This window comes from Pelodiscus sinensis, chromosome 27, assembly GCF_052426305.1.
Source record: "Pelodiscus sinensis isolate ZL-2025 chromosome 27, ASM5242630v1, whole genome shotgun sequence".
Classification (NCBI taxonomy): Eukaryota; Metazoa; Chordata; order Testudines; family Trionychidae; genus Pelodiscus; species Pelodiscus sinensis.
The window spans coordinates 12574480-12587708 of NC_143078.1; the positions used below are offsets into that span (position 1 = coordinate 12574480).

Consider the following 13229-nt stretch of genomic DNA (forward strand, 5'->3'; position numbering starts at 1 on the left):
GTTCTGTGCCGCTCTTGCACCCTGCTCCCCTCCGATCCCTGCCCCCCCAGCTCTGTGCTGCCCATTCCCTGCCCCGCCCCTAGACCCCGATCCCTCTGCCCGTCCCGTTCCCCCCACGTCCCATTCTCCGTGCCTCCACCGCACCCTGCGTCCCTCTGGCTCTGTGCCTCCCGTTCCCAGCGCCACTCCGGTACCCCACCCTCCACTGTTCCCTGCACCCCTCTGGCTCTGTGCTGTCCCTGCACCCTGTTTCCCCTGTGGGTCGGGAGTGAGGGGTGCCTGTCCATAGGGAGGGGCTGGACAGGGCAGGCAAAAGGCTGCTGTGATCCAGCAGCAAGTGAAAGAAGGAGTTCACTTGAAGCACCTTTGCCTTTATGGAAAAAAACAAATGAAAATGCTACTTGCTGTTTATAGGGCTAAAATGCTGGGACAAAAATGAAAACAAAAAAAAAAAACCATTGAAAAATGCAAATGTGTAAAAGACGACAAAAAGGGGGGGGGGGCCAAAAAATTTTTGATTGGGGCAGCAAAAAACTTAGAGGGGAAGGGACTGGGCTGGACTGGACTGTGGGGAGGGGAGGGGAAAAATATGGGGAAGAGGCTTCTGTGGAGGGGAGGGGAGGGGAGAGGAGAGGAGGTCAGGAGAAGAAGAAAGGGGAACGCACCAAGGGACAGGAGTGCAGGAGAAACAAATGCCAGGGTGCCAAGTGCAGACAATGAGGTAAAGGGCAGGAGGGGAGGTGTCAGTGGGAGGGGAGACAGGGTGATGCTGGGAGAGGAGAGAGTAAGGGCATTGGGGGCTAGAGTGGGAAGGGGGAGGTGCTGGGAGAAGGCTAGAAAGAAGGGGTGGGCATGAGGAAGGCGGGGATGGAGCAAGTCGTGTGAGGGCACGGGTATGAGGGGGAACGGGGGCAGAGGGTGGTGAGGGGGTGGGCATCAGGGAAAAAGAGAGCAAAGGGGGCAGGAGCAGTGAGGGAAGGGGGAGGCACCAGGAGGGTGCAGGTGCCAGGGGATTCTGGGGGTGAAGCAGAAGGGCAGACACCTGCAGGGGAGGGACCAGCACCAGAGGAGAGAGGCAGGGCAGGTGTGTAGAGGGAGGTTTTAGAAGAGGGGATGAGGAGGGGTAGCTCACATGATCAGAGTAGGGCTACTGGAGGAGTGGGCATGGGGGGGAGAGAAGGGCTGGTGGAGGGGGGCAGGTCTCAGGAAGGCTGAGGGCAGTGAGAAGGACAGGAGTCAGGACAGCAGGGGAAGGTGAGGGGTTGGGGGGCAGCAGGCACCAGGGGAGCTGATGTGGCAAGGGGAGGAGACATGGCAGCAGAGAGAAAAGGTAGAGGTTTATGAGATTTATTAATAACTTGGGTGATATTTATTAATAACTTATTAGTAATTCCTGTTCTTATTCTTATTAGGAATTTATGCTATTAAAAACACTTGGGGGGGGGGGGGGCGAGTCCCTTCTTTGTCTGGTGAGTAGGGTTTTCAAGAATTTGTCGAGCCCTGAAAATATATATAAAAAAAAGTATAAAACAACCAATTTTACATGTTATCAAAAACTGTATTGTAAACTATATTTTTGTTTCATTATTCTTAACAAATATGTACACATTTTTTCCACTTCCAACTCTTGAACATGCAACATAGAGTTGTCCATGTGAAAAATAAGATGTCTCCAAATCAATTTCAGCTACTTTAAGTGACTGTCCTTGTGCTTTGTCAATATACATTGTTGATATATAAGTTGACAGTTGATATAACTGAGGTGAGAAGCCTGAGGGGAGGGAGGGGAAACGGAGCCTGCTGCCTGAGTCCGAGCCCGCCTTCAGCTTCCTTGTCCCTCCACCGGCCTTAGTGAGTGACAGACCCCGCCGCTTCCTCCGGGAAGCCACTTCTCCCCGCACTGCCACGCTCCGTGCAGTCCCAGGGAGAGGCATCAATTTCTCATCTCTTCCCTCGCACAGTACCTTAAAACCTTCTCCTGGATAAAAGTTTATCCCATGCAAAGTTTGGTTGCGGTAGCTCTTATAGTGTCAAGTTATTAGCACATAAACTGTGTGTGTGCGTGCATGTGTGCGCGAGCGATTATTCCTTAAGAGTAGTACTTTGTGTTTGTCCTTACTGATTTTCATCCTGTTTATTTTAGGCCATGTCTCTGGTCATCGTTGTGAATTCTAGTCTTGTCCTTCAAAGTGCTTGCAACCCCTCTTGTCCCAATCCCATCCCTACACTCGATGAGTGTACTGTCTGCCCTTATCCAAAACATTTCTGAAGTTGTTGAAGGACAGATCCAAACCCAGGACAGATCCATGGAAGACCCCACTCCCTTCCAGCTTGACTGAGAAGTTGATAACTACTCTCTGAATATGGTTTTCCAACCATTTATGCACACCTTAGTTGCTCACAAGTTTGTTTGAGAGTCATGTGGGACAATATAAAAAACTGTACTAAAGTTGAGATCACATCTGCAGCTTCCCTCTATCCACGAGGCTTAAAACCCTGTCAAAGAATGATATTAGGTTGGTTTGACATGACATGTTCTCAACAAACTTATGTTGATTCTTTCTTATTACCATATTTTCTAGGTGCTTACTAGAGATGGTACATTTAAATCAATTAACTAATCAAATAGTCGATAGGATTCAAAAGCAGAATCGCAACACAACTGGTGCAAGTGGAGACTGCTTCAGTCCCCACTTGTGCTGTTTCCCACTGTGCTTCTACCTCCCTTGCACCCCCTGGAGACCGTGCTGGGGGGAACCAGTTTTTAAACCAACTCCTCCCAGCACCAGTTGCTGCTCTCCGGGCCTTGCTGCCTTTCTCTGATAGAGGCAGCAATGGGAGGAAGTGACTAGTCGCATCACTAGTTGACCATCTGATAAGCTTATGCTTATTGGATAGTCAACTAGTCGCTTACATCCCTGGTGCTTACAAGTGGATTTCTTGATTATTTGCTTGATAATCTTTCTGGATACCAAAGTTAAGTTGACTGGACTGTAATGCCCTGGGTTTTCCTTATTTCCCTTCTTATATACAGGTACCACCCTTAGCTAGCCCTGTAGGATCTCTTCTGCCCAGCATGAGTTCTCAGAGATAATTGAAAAGCCTCAATTTAAACAATTTTAGTCGGCTTCTCCATTTGTGCTTCAGTTACATTTCTAAAGAAAAGTACCTTCTCCCTGGCTGATTTAATTATTAAAGCAAGTTAAATAATTACAGATTTATAACTAAATAGTCTTTACAGTAGACTTGATATATCTTTTTGCTATGGACAAGATTATATTATAGCTCTATACAGTTGAGCAATGATACAATTAATCTGAAAATATTAAGGTATAATGTTTTACTATGTTAGAAAACAAATGATATATTGCTATTTACTAGATAACTTGTTCAGTATTTGTGTCAAGCTGAATGAGAAGTTTAACTGGAATTTTAAATACAACAGCATACAATGTATTGAACAATAACCTTAAATGTTTAGAATCGTTAACTTTTATCAGAACCAGTTTCACATTTATAATAATTATATTGGTTAGAACTTAACATATTGTTAAATTGCGATTTTTAAAATCGACCCGTTGAAAATGAAAAGAAATACGTCTTGTATTTTGTTACTTAAACGACAATATCTGATTTCAGTATCAAACCTCACCTCCTGCCACACATCATCAGTTTATATCTGCACTACTTGCTTGTAATCCTGCTTTGTTTGGCTCATACAGTTCTCAAAATGTGATTGGTGGGGCATTCTCATTCCCTCCAGGTGACGTGGAGAAAGCAGTGACTGAACTGATCATAGATTTTGAAATGCACCCAGAAGAAGAGAGTCCTTATGAAGCTTTATACAATGCCACATCGTGCCACTCCCTGGACAGCCTGGCCAGTGGGAGATCTTCAGACAGAGACTCGGTGAATAAGGAAGCAGAAACATCTGGTCTTAAGGCAGCAGGAGTCAGGCCTGTATGTAGTCATGTGTGTTTGTCTTTAGGGAACATAGAAAGTGTTTGCCATTCCCAGACGTACTGCACCCTTGCTACAGGCTCTTCAGGACCCAGCTCCACAGTGGGGAGTAACTTCTAGATCCTCCGCTTAGCTTGAGAGCAGTCGGGGTGGTCTCCCTCTTCAGCCTGGGATGTGCGTGTTGCCTCCACAGTATTCCCCATGTGTACCTACTTCTACGTCACATCAGTCTTTCTGTCCAAGTCTATAAGTAGGTGACTATGGCTGTGCTGAGCCAGACCAGTGGTCCATTTAGCCCAGTGTCCTGTCTTCTGATAGTTGCTAGTTGCAGATGGCTGACTGCACATTGTGAGAAGAGTATGTGTTTTAAATCTGCTACTTATTAATTGCATTGGTTTGGGCTCTGAATCCAACATAGTGTTGTGCTGCTGAGCTGAATTTGATGCTCACAGTATTACTTAAGCTGTTGGGAATATTTTTGTTTAAGCTTTAACTTCTTGGCTATGAGGAAACTTATGGAGCTTAGTATGATTCTCTGAGGTATGACAGTTTTCTCCGCCCTTGTCACCCTCTGCCCTCTCTAAAAAATGTGTAACCCAGTCACCTTTGGAATCTTGGTGGTAAAATCAAGTTTGAGGGTAAAACAAAGCTTGTTGCCTCTGGAGCTTCAGCTGTTGTGATAAGAGTTGGCAGCAAATTTGTATTGCATTTCATTTGCAGACAGAATCCTGCAGAGGGCGCTGGAGGCTTTACAAGAGTATTGTGTAGTGGTTGGGAGGTCTTTCAAAGAAATGAGCGAAACTACCCTTTTATTAATTGCATCTGCTGGGTCTTTAACAGCTCTTGGCAACCTTTTGCTATAGGGTAGGTGGACTGTTAGGCTCCTGGCATGTTGTCTGTTTCAGGGTCCTTTATTGGGACGTTGCAGAGATAACGAAAGCAAGAATTCACTAGCTAACTAGATGCTGAAACCCGCTTTGTACATTTTTAAAATGAGAATCCATGTAATCTCCTTTTTCTTCTAGTACGTTGGTTACTGGATGAGTGGTGCAAGACCAACCTAAAAAACAAGTTTCAGGGAAAATTTCTACTAGACCCAAGCAAATGCTGCCATGAACCACAGCTGAAAGTAGACTAAGTCCATATATGAGGCCTTTTTGTAATAGTGCCTGCTTCAGGCCAAGTCTGCCCAACTGGGATAGGAAGTGCTCTGAAAAGTAGACACTTACTGGAGTTCCCCAAAATCTACTGACGGTTTGGAGCAAGTGCCTGACGATTCATGCTTGCCAGTAGGTGTTGCTGCTGCAGAAAGCATGAGAGGCTATAGCTTAGTCTAGAGCAGTGTTTCCCAAATAGTGTTCTGCAGGAAGTGAAAATAAGGTTTCAGCGAGAAAATTCCATTACAATAACATTTTATGATTTAAAAATAATTAATATTTAAGCATTTGTGAATTTTATTGAAAACAACTTTCATTTGTATTTGCCACGATGTGTCCAGCTTAGCCAGAGAGTGGGGACAGTGTCACTACTCATTGCGATGTCCCTATTTTAGACTGTCAGGGGTTCCGCAAAATTCTTTCGCGTTTAAAAGGATTCCATAGCCAAATAAAATTGGGAAACACTGGTCTAGAGACAGTGCAAATGCCATTTGCACATGGCAGGATTTTTAGAGAAAAGTAGTAACCTTGTGGTCCAGTCTCTTGTGTCTTTACAACTGAGCACGCCTCTACAACATTTACTCCTACTAATGAAACGGAGTAACACAAAGTATCTGAATACGTTCTCCATTTCTTGCAGTATGCGCGATATGATGTGATTAATCCTTTGCAACTCCAAGGGGCACAGAATCAGATGCTTTTGTGAAGGAGGAAAGGCACCAGCTCAGCTGGGAATCTCCTGGCTCTGTTAGGGAAAACCCCTATTGCTGTCTGTCACGCTAAAAAGGCTGATCAGGGGATACTAGGGGGCTGTTCCCCCTGCTTGCTGTGCTCGCCAACCCCCCTCTCTCTGAGGGTAGGCAGCCCCACTCTTGCCCTGGCTGCTGGGGAGGGCCAAGCTGAGGACACAGCCCCCCCAACTCTCTCCCTTCAGCTGTTGGGGGGTTGGGCTTTGCTCTCTCCCTCTGACTGCAGGGGGCTCCTCTCAGCCCGGGAGGGCCTGGAGCAGAGACCACTCTGGCCCTATCTCTTCCCCTCCTTCTCCCCCTGACTTTGGCCACCGGGGAGCATGAGAGGCTGACCTGACCCTTGTGTGGGCTACCCCCCCAGGCCAGCCCTGGCCCTGGCTCCTCTCTCCACCCCACTCCCCAGGGAGCAGATGAGGTCACACTGGGCCCAGCTCTCTCCTCAGCTGCCAAAAGGGGAGTCCAAAGCCACCCCCGCCCTCCCCCCCTGCCCCCAGAGATATAGGCAGCCCTGCCCCACTCCCACCCCCGGCCGGCCCTGGCTCTTGTGCCACCCGACCCCCCGGTGCCCTAAGCCTGCCCCAGCCGCTGTGAGGGGCCCAGGCCAAAGCTGCGCCAGGCCCAGCTCTCCCCTCAACCCCCAGGATTTGCTAGGCTGAAGCCATGGGGGTGGGGAGCGGGTCCTCTGCCCAGCTGCTGGAAGGGGAACTGGGCGCAGGCCCACTTGGGCCCAGGCCACACCAGCCCTGGTGTTCTCTCTCTCTCTCTCTCTCTTCCTCCCCCCTGCTGCCGGAAGGCGAGGCCGGGGCCGGGCCATGCCTGGGACTGGGCCAGTCCTGACCTGTTTTCTCCCTCCCTTTCCCTTTCCCCCAGCTGCTGCCAGGGAGGGCCGGGCTGAGGCTGTGGCAACTATGCTCCCACCCCCCCTTGCGGGCTGCTGCGGAGGGGAGGTCCAGGGCCGCGGAGAGGCCCAGCTCCCGGCCTGCACATGGTCCCTGGGGAGGGCCAGGCTGGAAGTGGGTGGGCTTAGCTGCTGTGGATGCAGAGTTACGTGGTGACATCACCTCTGTCATCCCACAGGAAAATTTCTAGCTACAGATATAGATGGGAGGAGGGGGGAAGAGAGAAAACATTCCTTTAAGCATGTAAGAGGGAGCCAGAAGGAAGGAGTTTAAAACAAAGCTGTTGATGTTAGCCTTTTAAACAGCAGAGAGAGCGTCCGCCCCCTCCCGCCAAGCCGCCCCCTGACGAAGAGGAGGAGCATGTGGAGAAGAAGCTAGGTCGCAGTGCTTCCTGTGAGGTAGGCAGGCTTGGAGTGTTTTTTATTACAGGGGTGGGGAATGAGCAGTTTTAAAGGTGAGCTTGAATGGTCTGGGAGCATCCAGAGCCGCTTTGTGAATCTGACCATGAAAGTGAAGGATTCATTGTGTGGGGCAGTACTACTAGTGGCTTGATGTGGAAACTTCCCTTCTGCAATAGGAATGTTAATTGTGGATAATCAGCTAATAGAGTAGTCGATGGAATTTCTCTAATAAGGGCAGCAGCCTGGCTCCTGCTCCATTTTAAACTGCAGAGCCGCTGTGGGGTTAGCTCCTGGGGGTGGTGCGAGCCAGGATTGCTGGGAGCTAACTGTGCTGCAGCTCTGCCTTTTAGACATAGTAAGAGGCGCAGCACAGGACTCGATGCAAGTGGCTCTTAGAACCTTCAAAGAGCAGCATCACTTCGCCTCTGCCTCCCCCTCCCCACTGCAGAGTTAGTGCTTCTCTTTTCCTCACTCCCCCTCCCCCACTCCTTCCCCTTCCTCGCTGCCTCTGATATAGAGGCAGTAAGCGGGGTGGGGAAGAAATACAAGTAGTTGACTCGATAACCTGATTAGCCTAGGCTATTCGATTACTCTTTTACATCCCTATTGTGCAACCCTGCCAATGCACCTCAGTCCTGACCTGAAACCCTTCCTCCTGTTTCAGACTATGAATTCCCTTAAAGGCTTTGTATCAGGGAATGGTTTTGTGTTTTGCACAATTGTCAATTATCATGAACCCACTAAATATATTTTTGGTTTAATGCTGAAGCCTGTATTTGATTCCAGGTCTGGAGAGTTGCAAGACCATTGTTGCATCTTAGCTCCCAATTGTGGGTCAGTTACTTGGATGGTGTAAATTGGTGTCACTCTACTGACTTCGGTGGAGTTGAACTGATTAATACCTGTTGAGGACTTGGCCCAGTGTATTTGTAGGAGAGAGTTTCTCCCTCCTACACACGCCTAGTCTGTATATGCTCCCTTGTCATGCAAAACATGTGTTCACATTGTACTGTTGCTTGCAGTCTGTCTTGTTCTCATTTTGCCCAATTCCAGCATGGTCTGCAAAAGGCACTTCAATGAGAAAACACCCAAAATGTTTCCTTGGAGATTTCTTCTGATATGTAATAAAGATCCCCAGCGAACCTTGCTAGCTTCCTGCTCCATTAAAAATCTTAAGCGCTCTGCAAACAAGACGTAAAAATGCAAATTGAAAATCTCTTCTGCTCCTATCACTTGAATGGACTTTCAGTTCGCCAGACACCTGGCTTCAGATTTTTGATCTGATTATCTTGCTTCACTTCTTATTTGGAGTGCAGCAAGTATACAAAGTTGTCGGTAAAAATGCTGGATTGAAAAAATGTGTTGAACTGTGTAGTACACCTGGGGATGTTGTAGGATAAAATCTATTTACAAGGCTGGTCAATGATGGCCTATTGAATGGGTTTCAGTGCTATTACATATGGTTTTTCAGACAAATTTCGTAATCCTTTCAACATGCCTCTCCTTTGATGGGGTGTGGGGGAGCTAGGGAAAGGTATCACCAGGTAATGGAAACTAGAAACTCTGTTTACAAAGGTTAGCATGTTGGAGGAAAAAAAAATACATGGTCATGATCATAATGACAAAACGCTTGCTCCTACTGTACCTCCATTAAAAGTGATGTGGAAATGTAATCTTGCTGGGGAACGTTTGCTGGCAAACAGATGTGACTTGTCAGGGGCATGCTGATTTTGAAACCAGTTGCAGTGATGTAAACTACATGCACTGCCTGTATTACGGTAGCTGTTGGTATTGATTTATGGTAGATGAGATGATAAAACTGTTTCCGTCTCAAGCACTTATTTCTGCTCCTGAAGTTCAGGTTTTCCCAGAAAGTCACCTTTCAGGATCAAATTTTCTGTGCTTGGTTTCTGCCTGAAGAGGGTGGTGTGTGTGGGTTGTGTGTGTGGGTGTGTTTTTGTTCAATTTGAGAGAGATCCTTAATTTTGAATTAGGAATAAAAAGGCAATATTTCTGTTCAGATTGCAGGAAAGCATGGCTGACTGAATCTTGGCATGTATGGCCCTCATGATGGAGTGTTCTTGACCAAGTTAAGAAATTAATAAAGATCAATAACAAAGTGATACTGGTAGGCAATTAAAACCACTTCATGAGGACATTTCAATAAAGTAGCCGTAGAAAATCTTTACCAGGGCCCAATGCAATTCTGCCACTATTGTAATAACACAACATATCAGAGGGGGTAGCCATGTTTGTCTGTATTTTCAAAAATAACGAGTCCTATGGCATATTAGATTAACAATAAATAAATCTGTTAGTCTTTAAGGTGCCCTATGACTCCTCATCACAACATATGTTCCCTGCCAAGTCTGTCTAGCACAGGGGCAGCTGCTGGGACAACAAGCCTGAGTAAGGCTCTACATGTCTCATTGAAACATATGGTGCAGAATCCTCATCTACCTCCTCAAAACCTGTTAGGGACAGGAAAAAATCACGACAGAGGAAAATTAGATGAAATTATTTTTTTAGCTTCACTCTAGAAAAGCAAAGCTTTCATTTCTATTTAGAAATAGCCTGTTACTCTATTGCCATGAGAGAACCATTACAGTATGCATTTGTTCCCCACTTATGCTTCTTGACTTTCCCAGTTGAAAGATGTTTTGCACTTGTGTGCAGAATAGCTGATTTCTCGTACCTCCTGAGTGAATTCTTTCATCGCCAATAGAACCCTTCTGTCTTTGTAGTGTAATAAGTGTGAGATACCGAACACAACTTCAGCTGGTCCTTTTACTGCTTCCACTGTCAAAATGGGAAGCTTAGACACAACTAGTCTCAAAGAAAGTGATTTTTTTCAGTGGTATTGCCTATGTTTCTATCCTTGGAGGAAAGAGACAGACTTAGAACCTAAGTTCTCTGGGAGCTGCGTCTAGGTGGGGCTCATTTAGCAGCTGTGTGGCAGGGTGGCCACACAGCTGCTAAATGAGCCCCACCTAGAGGCTGCTGCCCAGAGAGCTTCTTGGCTGCGGAGGGGGCACTCACACAGCAGCAGAAGCTCCCTGCTCCAGACAACACATGTAGGTGGGGAAGGGGACATAAGGAGGGCAAGAATAAGTATGTGGCTGACATGGGAGAAGTTTGATTAGAAATCTGATTACAGCAACCGGGTTTGCCTGTAGCTTCCTGACAGGAAATCCAGCACGCTCCTCTACCATTCTGGGCTGGAAGCAGACTTCATGGGGTAGGTGGGGGAAATAGAGGCTGGCATCTGTGCAGTGAGGTGGGGACAGAGGGCAGTTGGTTTGGTCTGTCATAACTTGTTCCGATCTGGACTGCAGGCGGCAAGAGCCAAACCCTGTCTGTCACAGCACAGCAGCTGTAGTTAGGCTGCAGGCATAGGACTTTTTCCTGGGCTGGGGCTGGCTGTATGGGGTGGCACCAAAATTTCAGGTGGGTTTGAAAGCTTTTAGACTGCTTTGGAATACTGGAACAAAAGGACTAGTTCATGACATTTGCATGATGGCATTTCAAACAAAGTTTACATCAGTGTTAGTGGCTTAAGGTAAGAAAGGAAAGGATTCTTTTAACAATTTTTGTAGTGGTGTAGATATCTGCACACTTTGATCTTAATGATTTTTTTAAAAATTGTATGTTACTAGTTGATACATGGTCAGTTGTTAAAAGTGGAAGAACTTTACCATGGATCCTGTTTACTTTGACATTTCAGTTGGAGTTGGATTCTGGACAAGTGCTCTGGGGGCTTGTGACACACACAATGTGAAAGTTTCAAACCAGAACTTTTATCTTGTTTTACAGGTCTCTGTTTCACTTGCATAGCATGGATCTTAAACATTCCCCAGAGAAAGTGTATAAGCCTGAGTGAATGTGTTTAACTCTCCTTCCCGGTGTCTGTAAATATTGTATTAGTATTTTCAAGGAGAGCATGACTTATTTCTAGTTGACTCAGATTTATTTAGCATCTTAAAGCTGTGCATATTTTTTAGGCTATTACTTAATGGCCATTACTTTGATTTATTTATATAGCTATTTGCAGTACACCCCATTTTGGGGTGTTTAACTAGCTTGAGTTGTTAGAAGGACGATATTGTACTCCAAGGGTAGTGTTAATATATTAAATATCTTAAGCATTGCTCCTTGTTTTAATATATTGTCTTCCATACTTTTGGACTGTTTAAAATATATATTTATACCTAGGTTTTCTGTTTGCACTGGGACAGTCTGCACATCCACATACAGCCTCAATATTGGTGGGGCACAAGAAATTTCATCCCTGCCCAAAGATGGAAAATGTTAGAGGGAACACAGCTTTCAAAGCCACCTGTTTTTAATTGAAGCAATAAATCTGAAAGGTAGCAAAGGCCATTAAGAAACAATGAGTGGTCCTGTACTACCTTAGGGTATGTCTACACTACCACCCTAGTTTGAACTAGGGTGGTTAATGTAGGCAACCGAAGTTGCAAATGAAGCCCGGGATTTAAATATCCCGGGCTTCATTTGCATCTTGCCGGGCGCCGCCATTTTTAAATCCCCCGGTAGTTCGGACTCCGTGCACGCGGCACGGAGTAGGTAGTTCGAATTAGGCTTTCTAATTCGAACTACCGGTACTCCTCGTTCCACGTAGCTGCAGGCACGGAGTCCGAACTACCGGGGGATTTAAAAATGGCGGCGCCCGGCAAGATGCAAATGAAGCCCGGGATATTTAAATCCCGGGCTTCATTTGCAACTTCGGTTGCCTACATTAACCACCCTAGTTGGAACTAGGGTGGTAGTGCAGACATACCCTTAGAGACTAACAATATGTATATATTTGTTAGTCTCGATGGTGCTACAGGACTACTCATTGTTTCTTTAAAGTTACAGATTAATGTGGCTACCCTTCTGAGAACTGTAGCAAATCATCCAGATCAGGAAGTGTTCAAAGTTTATAGGGTTAAATATGTTTGACAGGGTGTTAGGCAGCACAGACTGGGTGATGGCTCCTAATTAGGAGCAATAAGGACTTGATTGACTACTCAGTTGATGGATGTGATGCTAGCTTGATTCCTTCTGCCCATCCTTGGTCCATGTTTAGTTAGGGTGGATTGGGCAACACATTCTGTGGTCAGAAACAAGGCATCTAGGAGGACTCTGCATACCAGAGGGGTAAATGACACAGACTTAGAAAGAGAATTACAATATGATGTCTCTCTAGGCCTCTGTGGTGCGGAGGAAGAGCAGGGGAAGTGCAGCCGAGGAAGAGGAAGAGCATCCTTATGAGCTATTGCTTACAGCAGAAACGAAAAAGCCGCTGGCAATGGATAGAAAAACTAAAGGTAAGAGACCATACATACAGCTAGCAGTGCCCAGCCTCCCAGGATTGGCAGATGTGACCAGAGAGCATGCAGGTGCAAGAGGGGAGGAATTTGATCGTAGTTATTTCTCTGGGTTGGATGGCTGGGTTCTGTGCTGCAGTTATGTTCCTCTGGTAATGGCTTTATAGTCGCAGGGGAGAAGATTCAAATATTCCTGCCTCAGTACATGAAATAAGGGAAGGTTTTTTTGTCCTTTAGATAAATGACATCCTAGGGACTTGATCCATTGAGCTTCAATGGAATCTCTCACCTGATACAAGTAAAACAGGAACAAAAAAGATGAAAGTGGAAGAATAACCAATTCTGGTCAAACAGATGTGTGTGTAAATAGTAGTGGGTGAGATCCTGAGAAGATGTAAATCAGTGTCAGTTCAAAAGTGCTGAATCATGTCAGCTGAAGATCCAAAATCCACACAGGTACCACTGTGTATCCGAGCCAATTAGAAAAGCAAACTAGCAAAGGAGGAAAACAAACACGTAGCAAGTAAAGCAGCTGGTAGGTGCCAGAGTAAAAACCAGTCAGGCCATTTGCTCTCTCCTCCCAGAGGAATTGTCGTTCAGTTGTTTATGTGGGATTTGGGAGCCTGAGAGCTCCTCGATCTTGCTATTGTCATTTTGCTTAACATGATAGGGCATGAATACCCATGGGAGGGGAGGAGTGTGGTTACATATACACAACTCTGCAGTAGTGATC

At 46.1% G+C, this 13229-nt stretch overlaps 1 protein-coding gene across 14 annotated transcripts in view; it reads left to right on the forward strand.

Annotated features, from left to right (window-relative positions):
- The window catches only part of ANKS1A (ankyrin repeat and sterile alpha motif domain containing 1A), a 178097-nt gene that overhangs the window by 72603 nt on the left and 92265 nt on the right, over window positions 1-13229 (forward strand). For 8 of the 14 annotated variants that reach the window (XR_012897912.2, XM_075910418.2, XM_075910421.2 and 5 more), the window contains 3 exons: window positions 3764-3960; window positions 7059-7163; window positions 12376-12496. Coding sequence is in view for 13 of the 14 variants with exons in the window: in XM_075910418.2 (XP_075766533.2) it covers window positions 3764-3960; window positions 7059-7163; window positions 12376-12496 (423 nt within the window). In the remaining variant the exon portion in view is untranslated. The remainder of the gene's footprint in view (window positions 1-3763; window positions 3961-7058; window positions 7164-12375; window positions 12497-13229) is intronic. The other 6 variants (XM_075910420.2, XM_075910432.2, XM_075910431.2 and 3 more) reach the window with 3 other exon arrangements.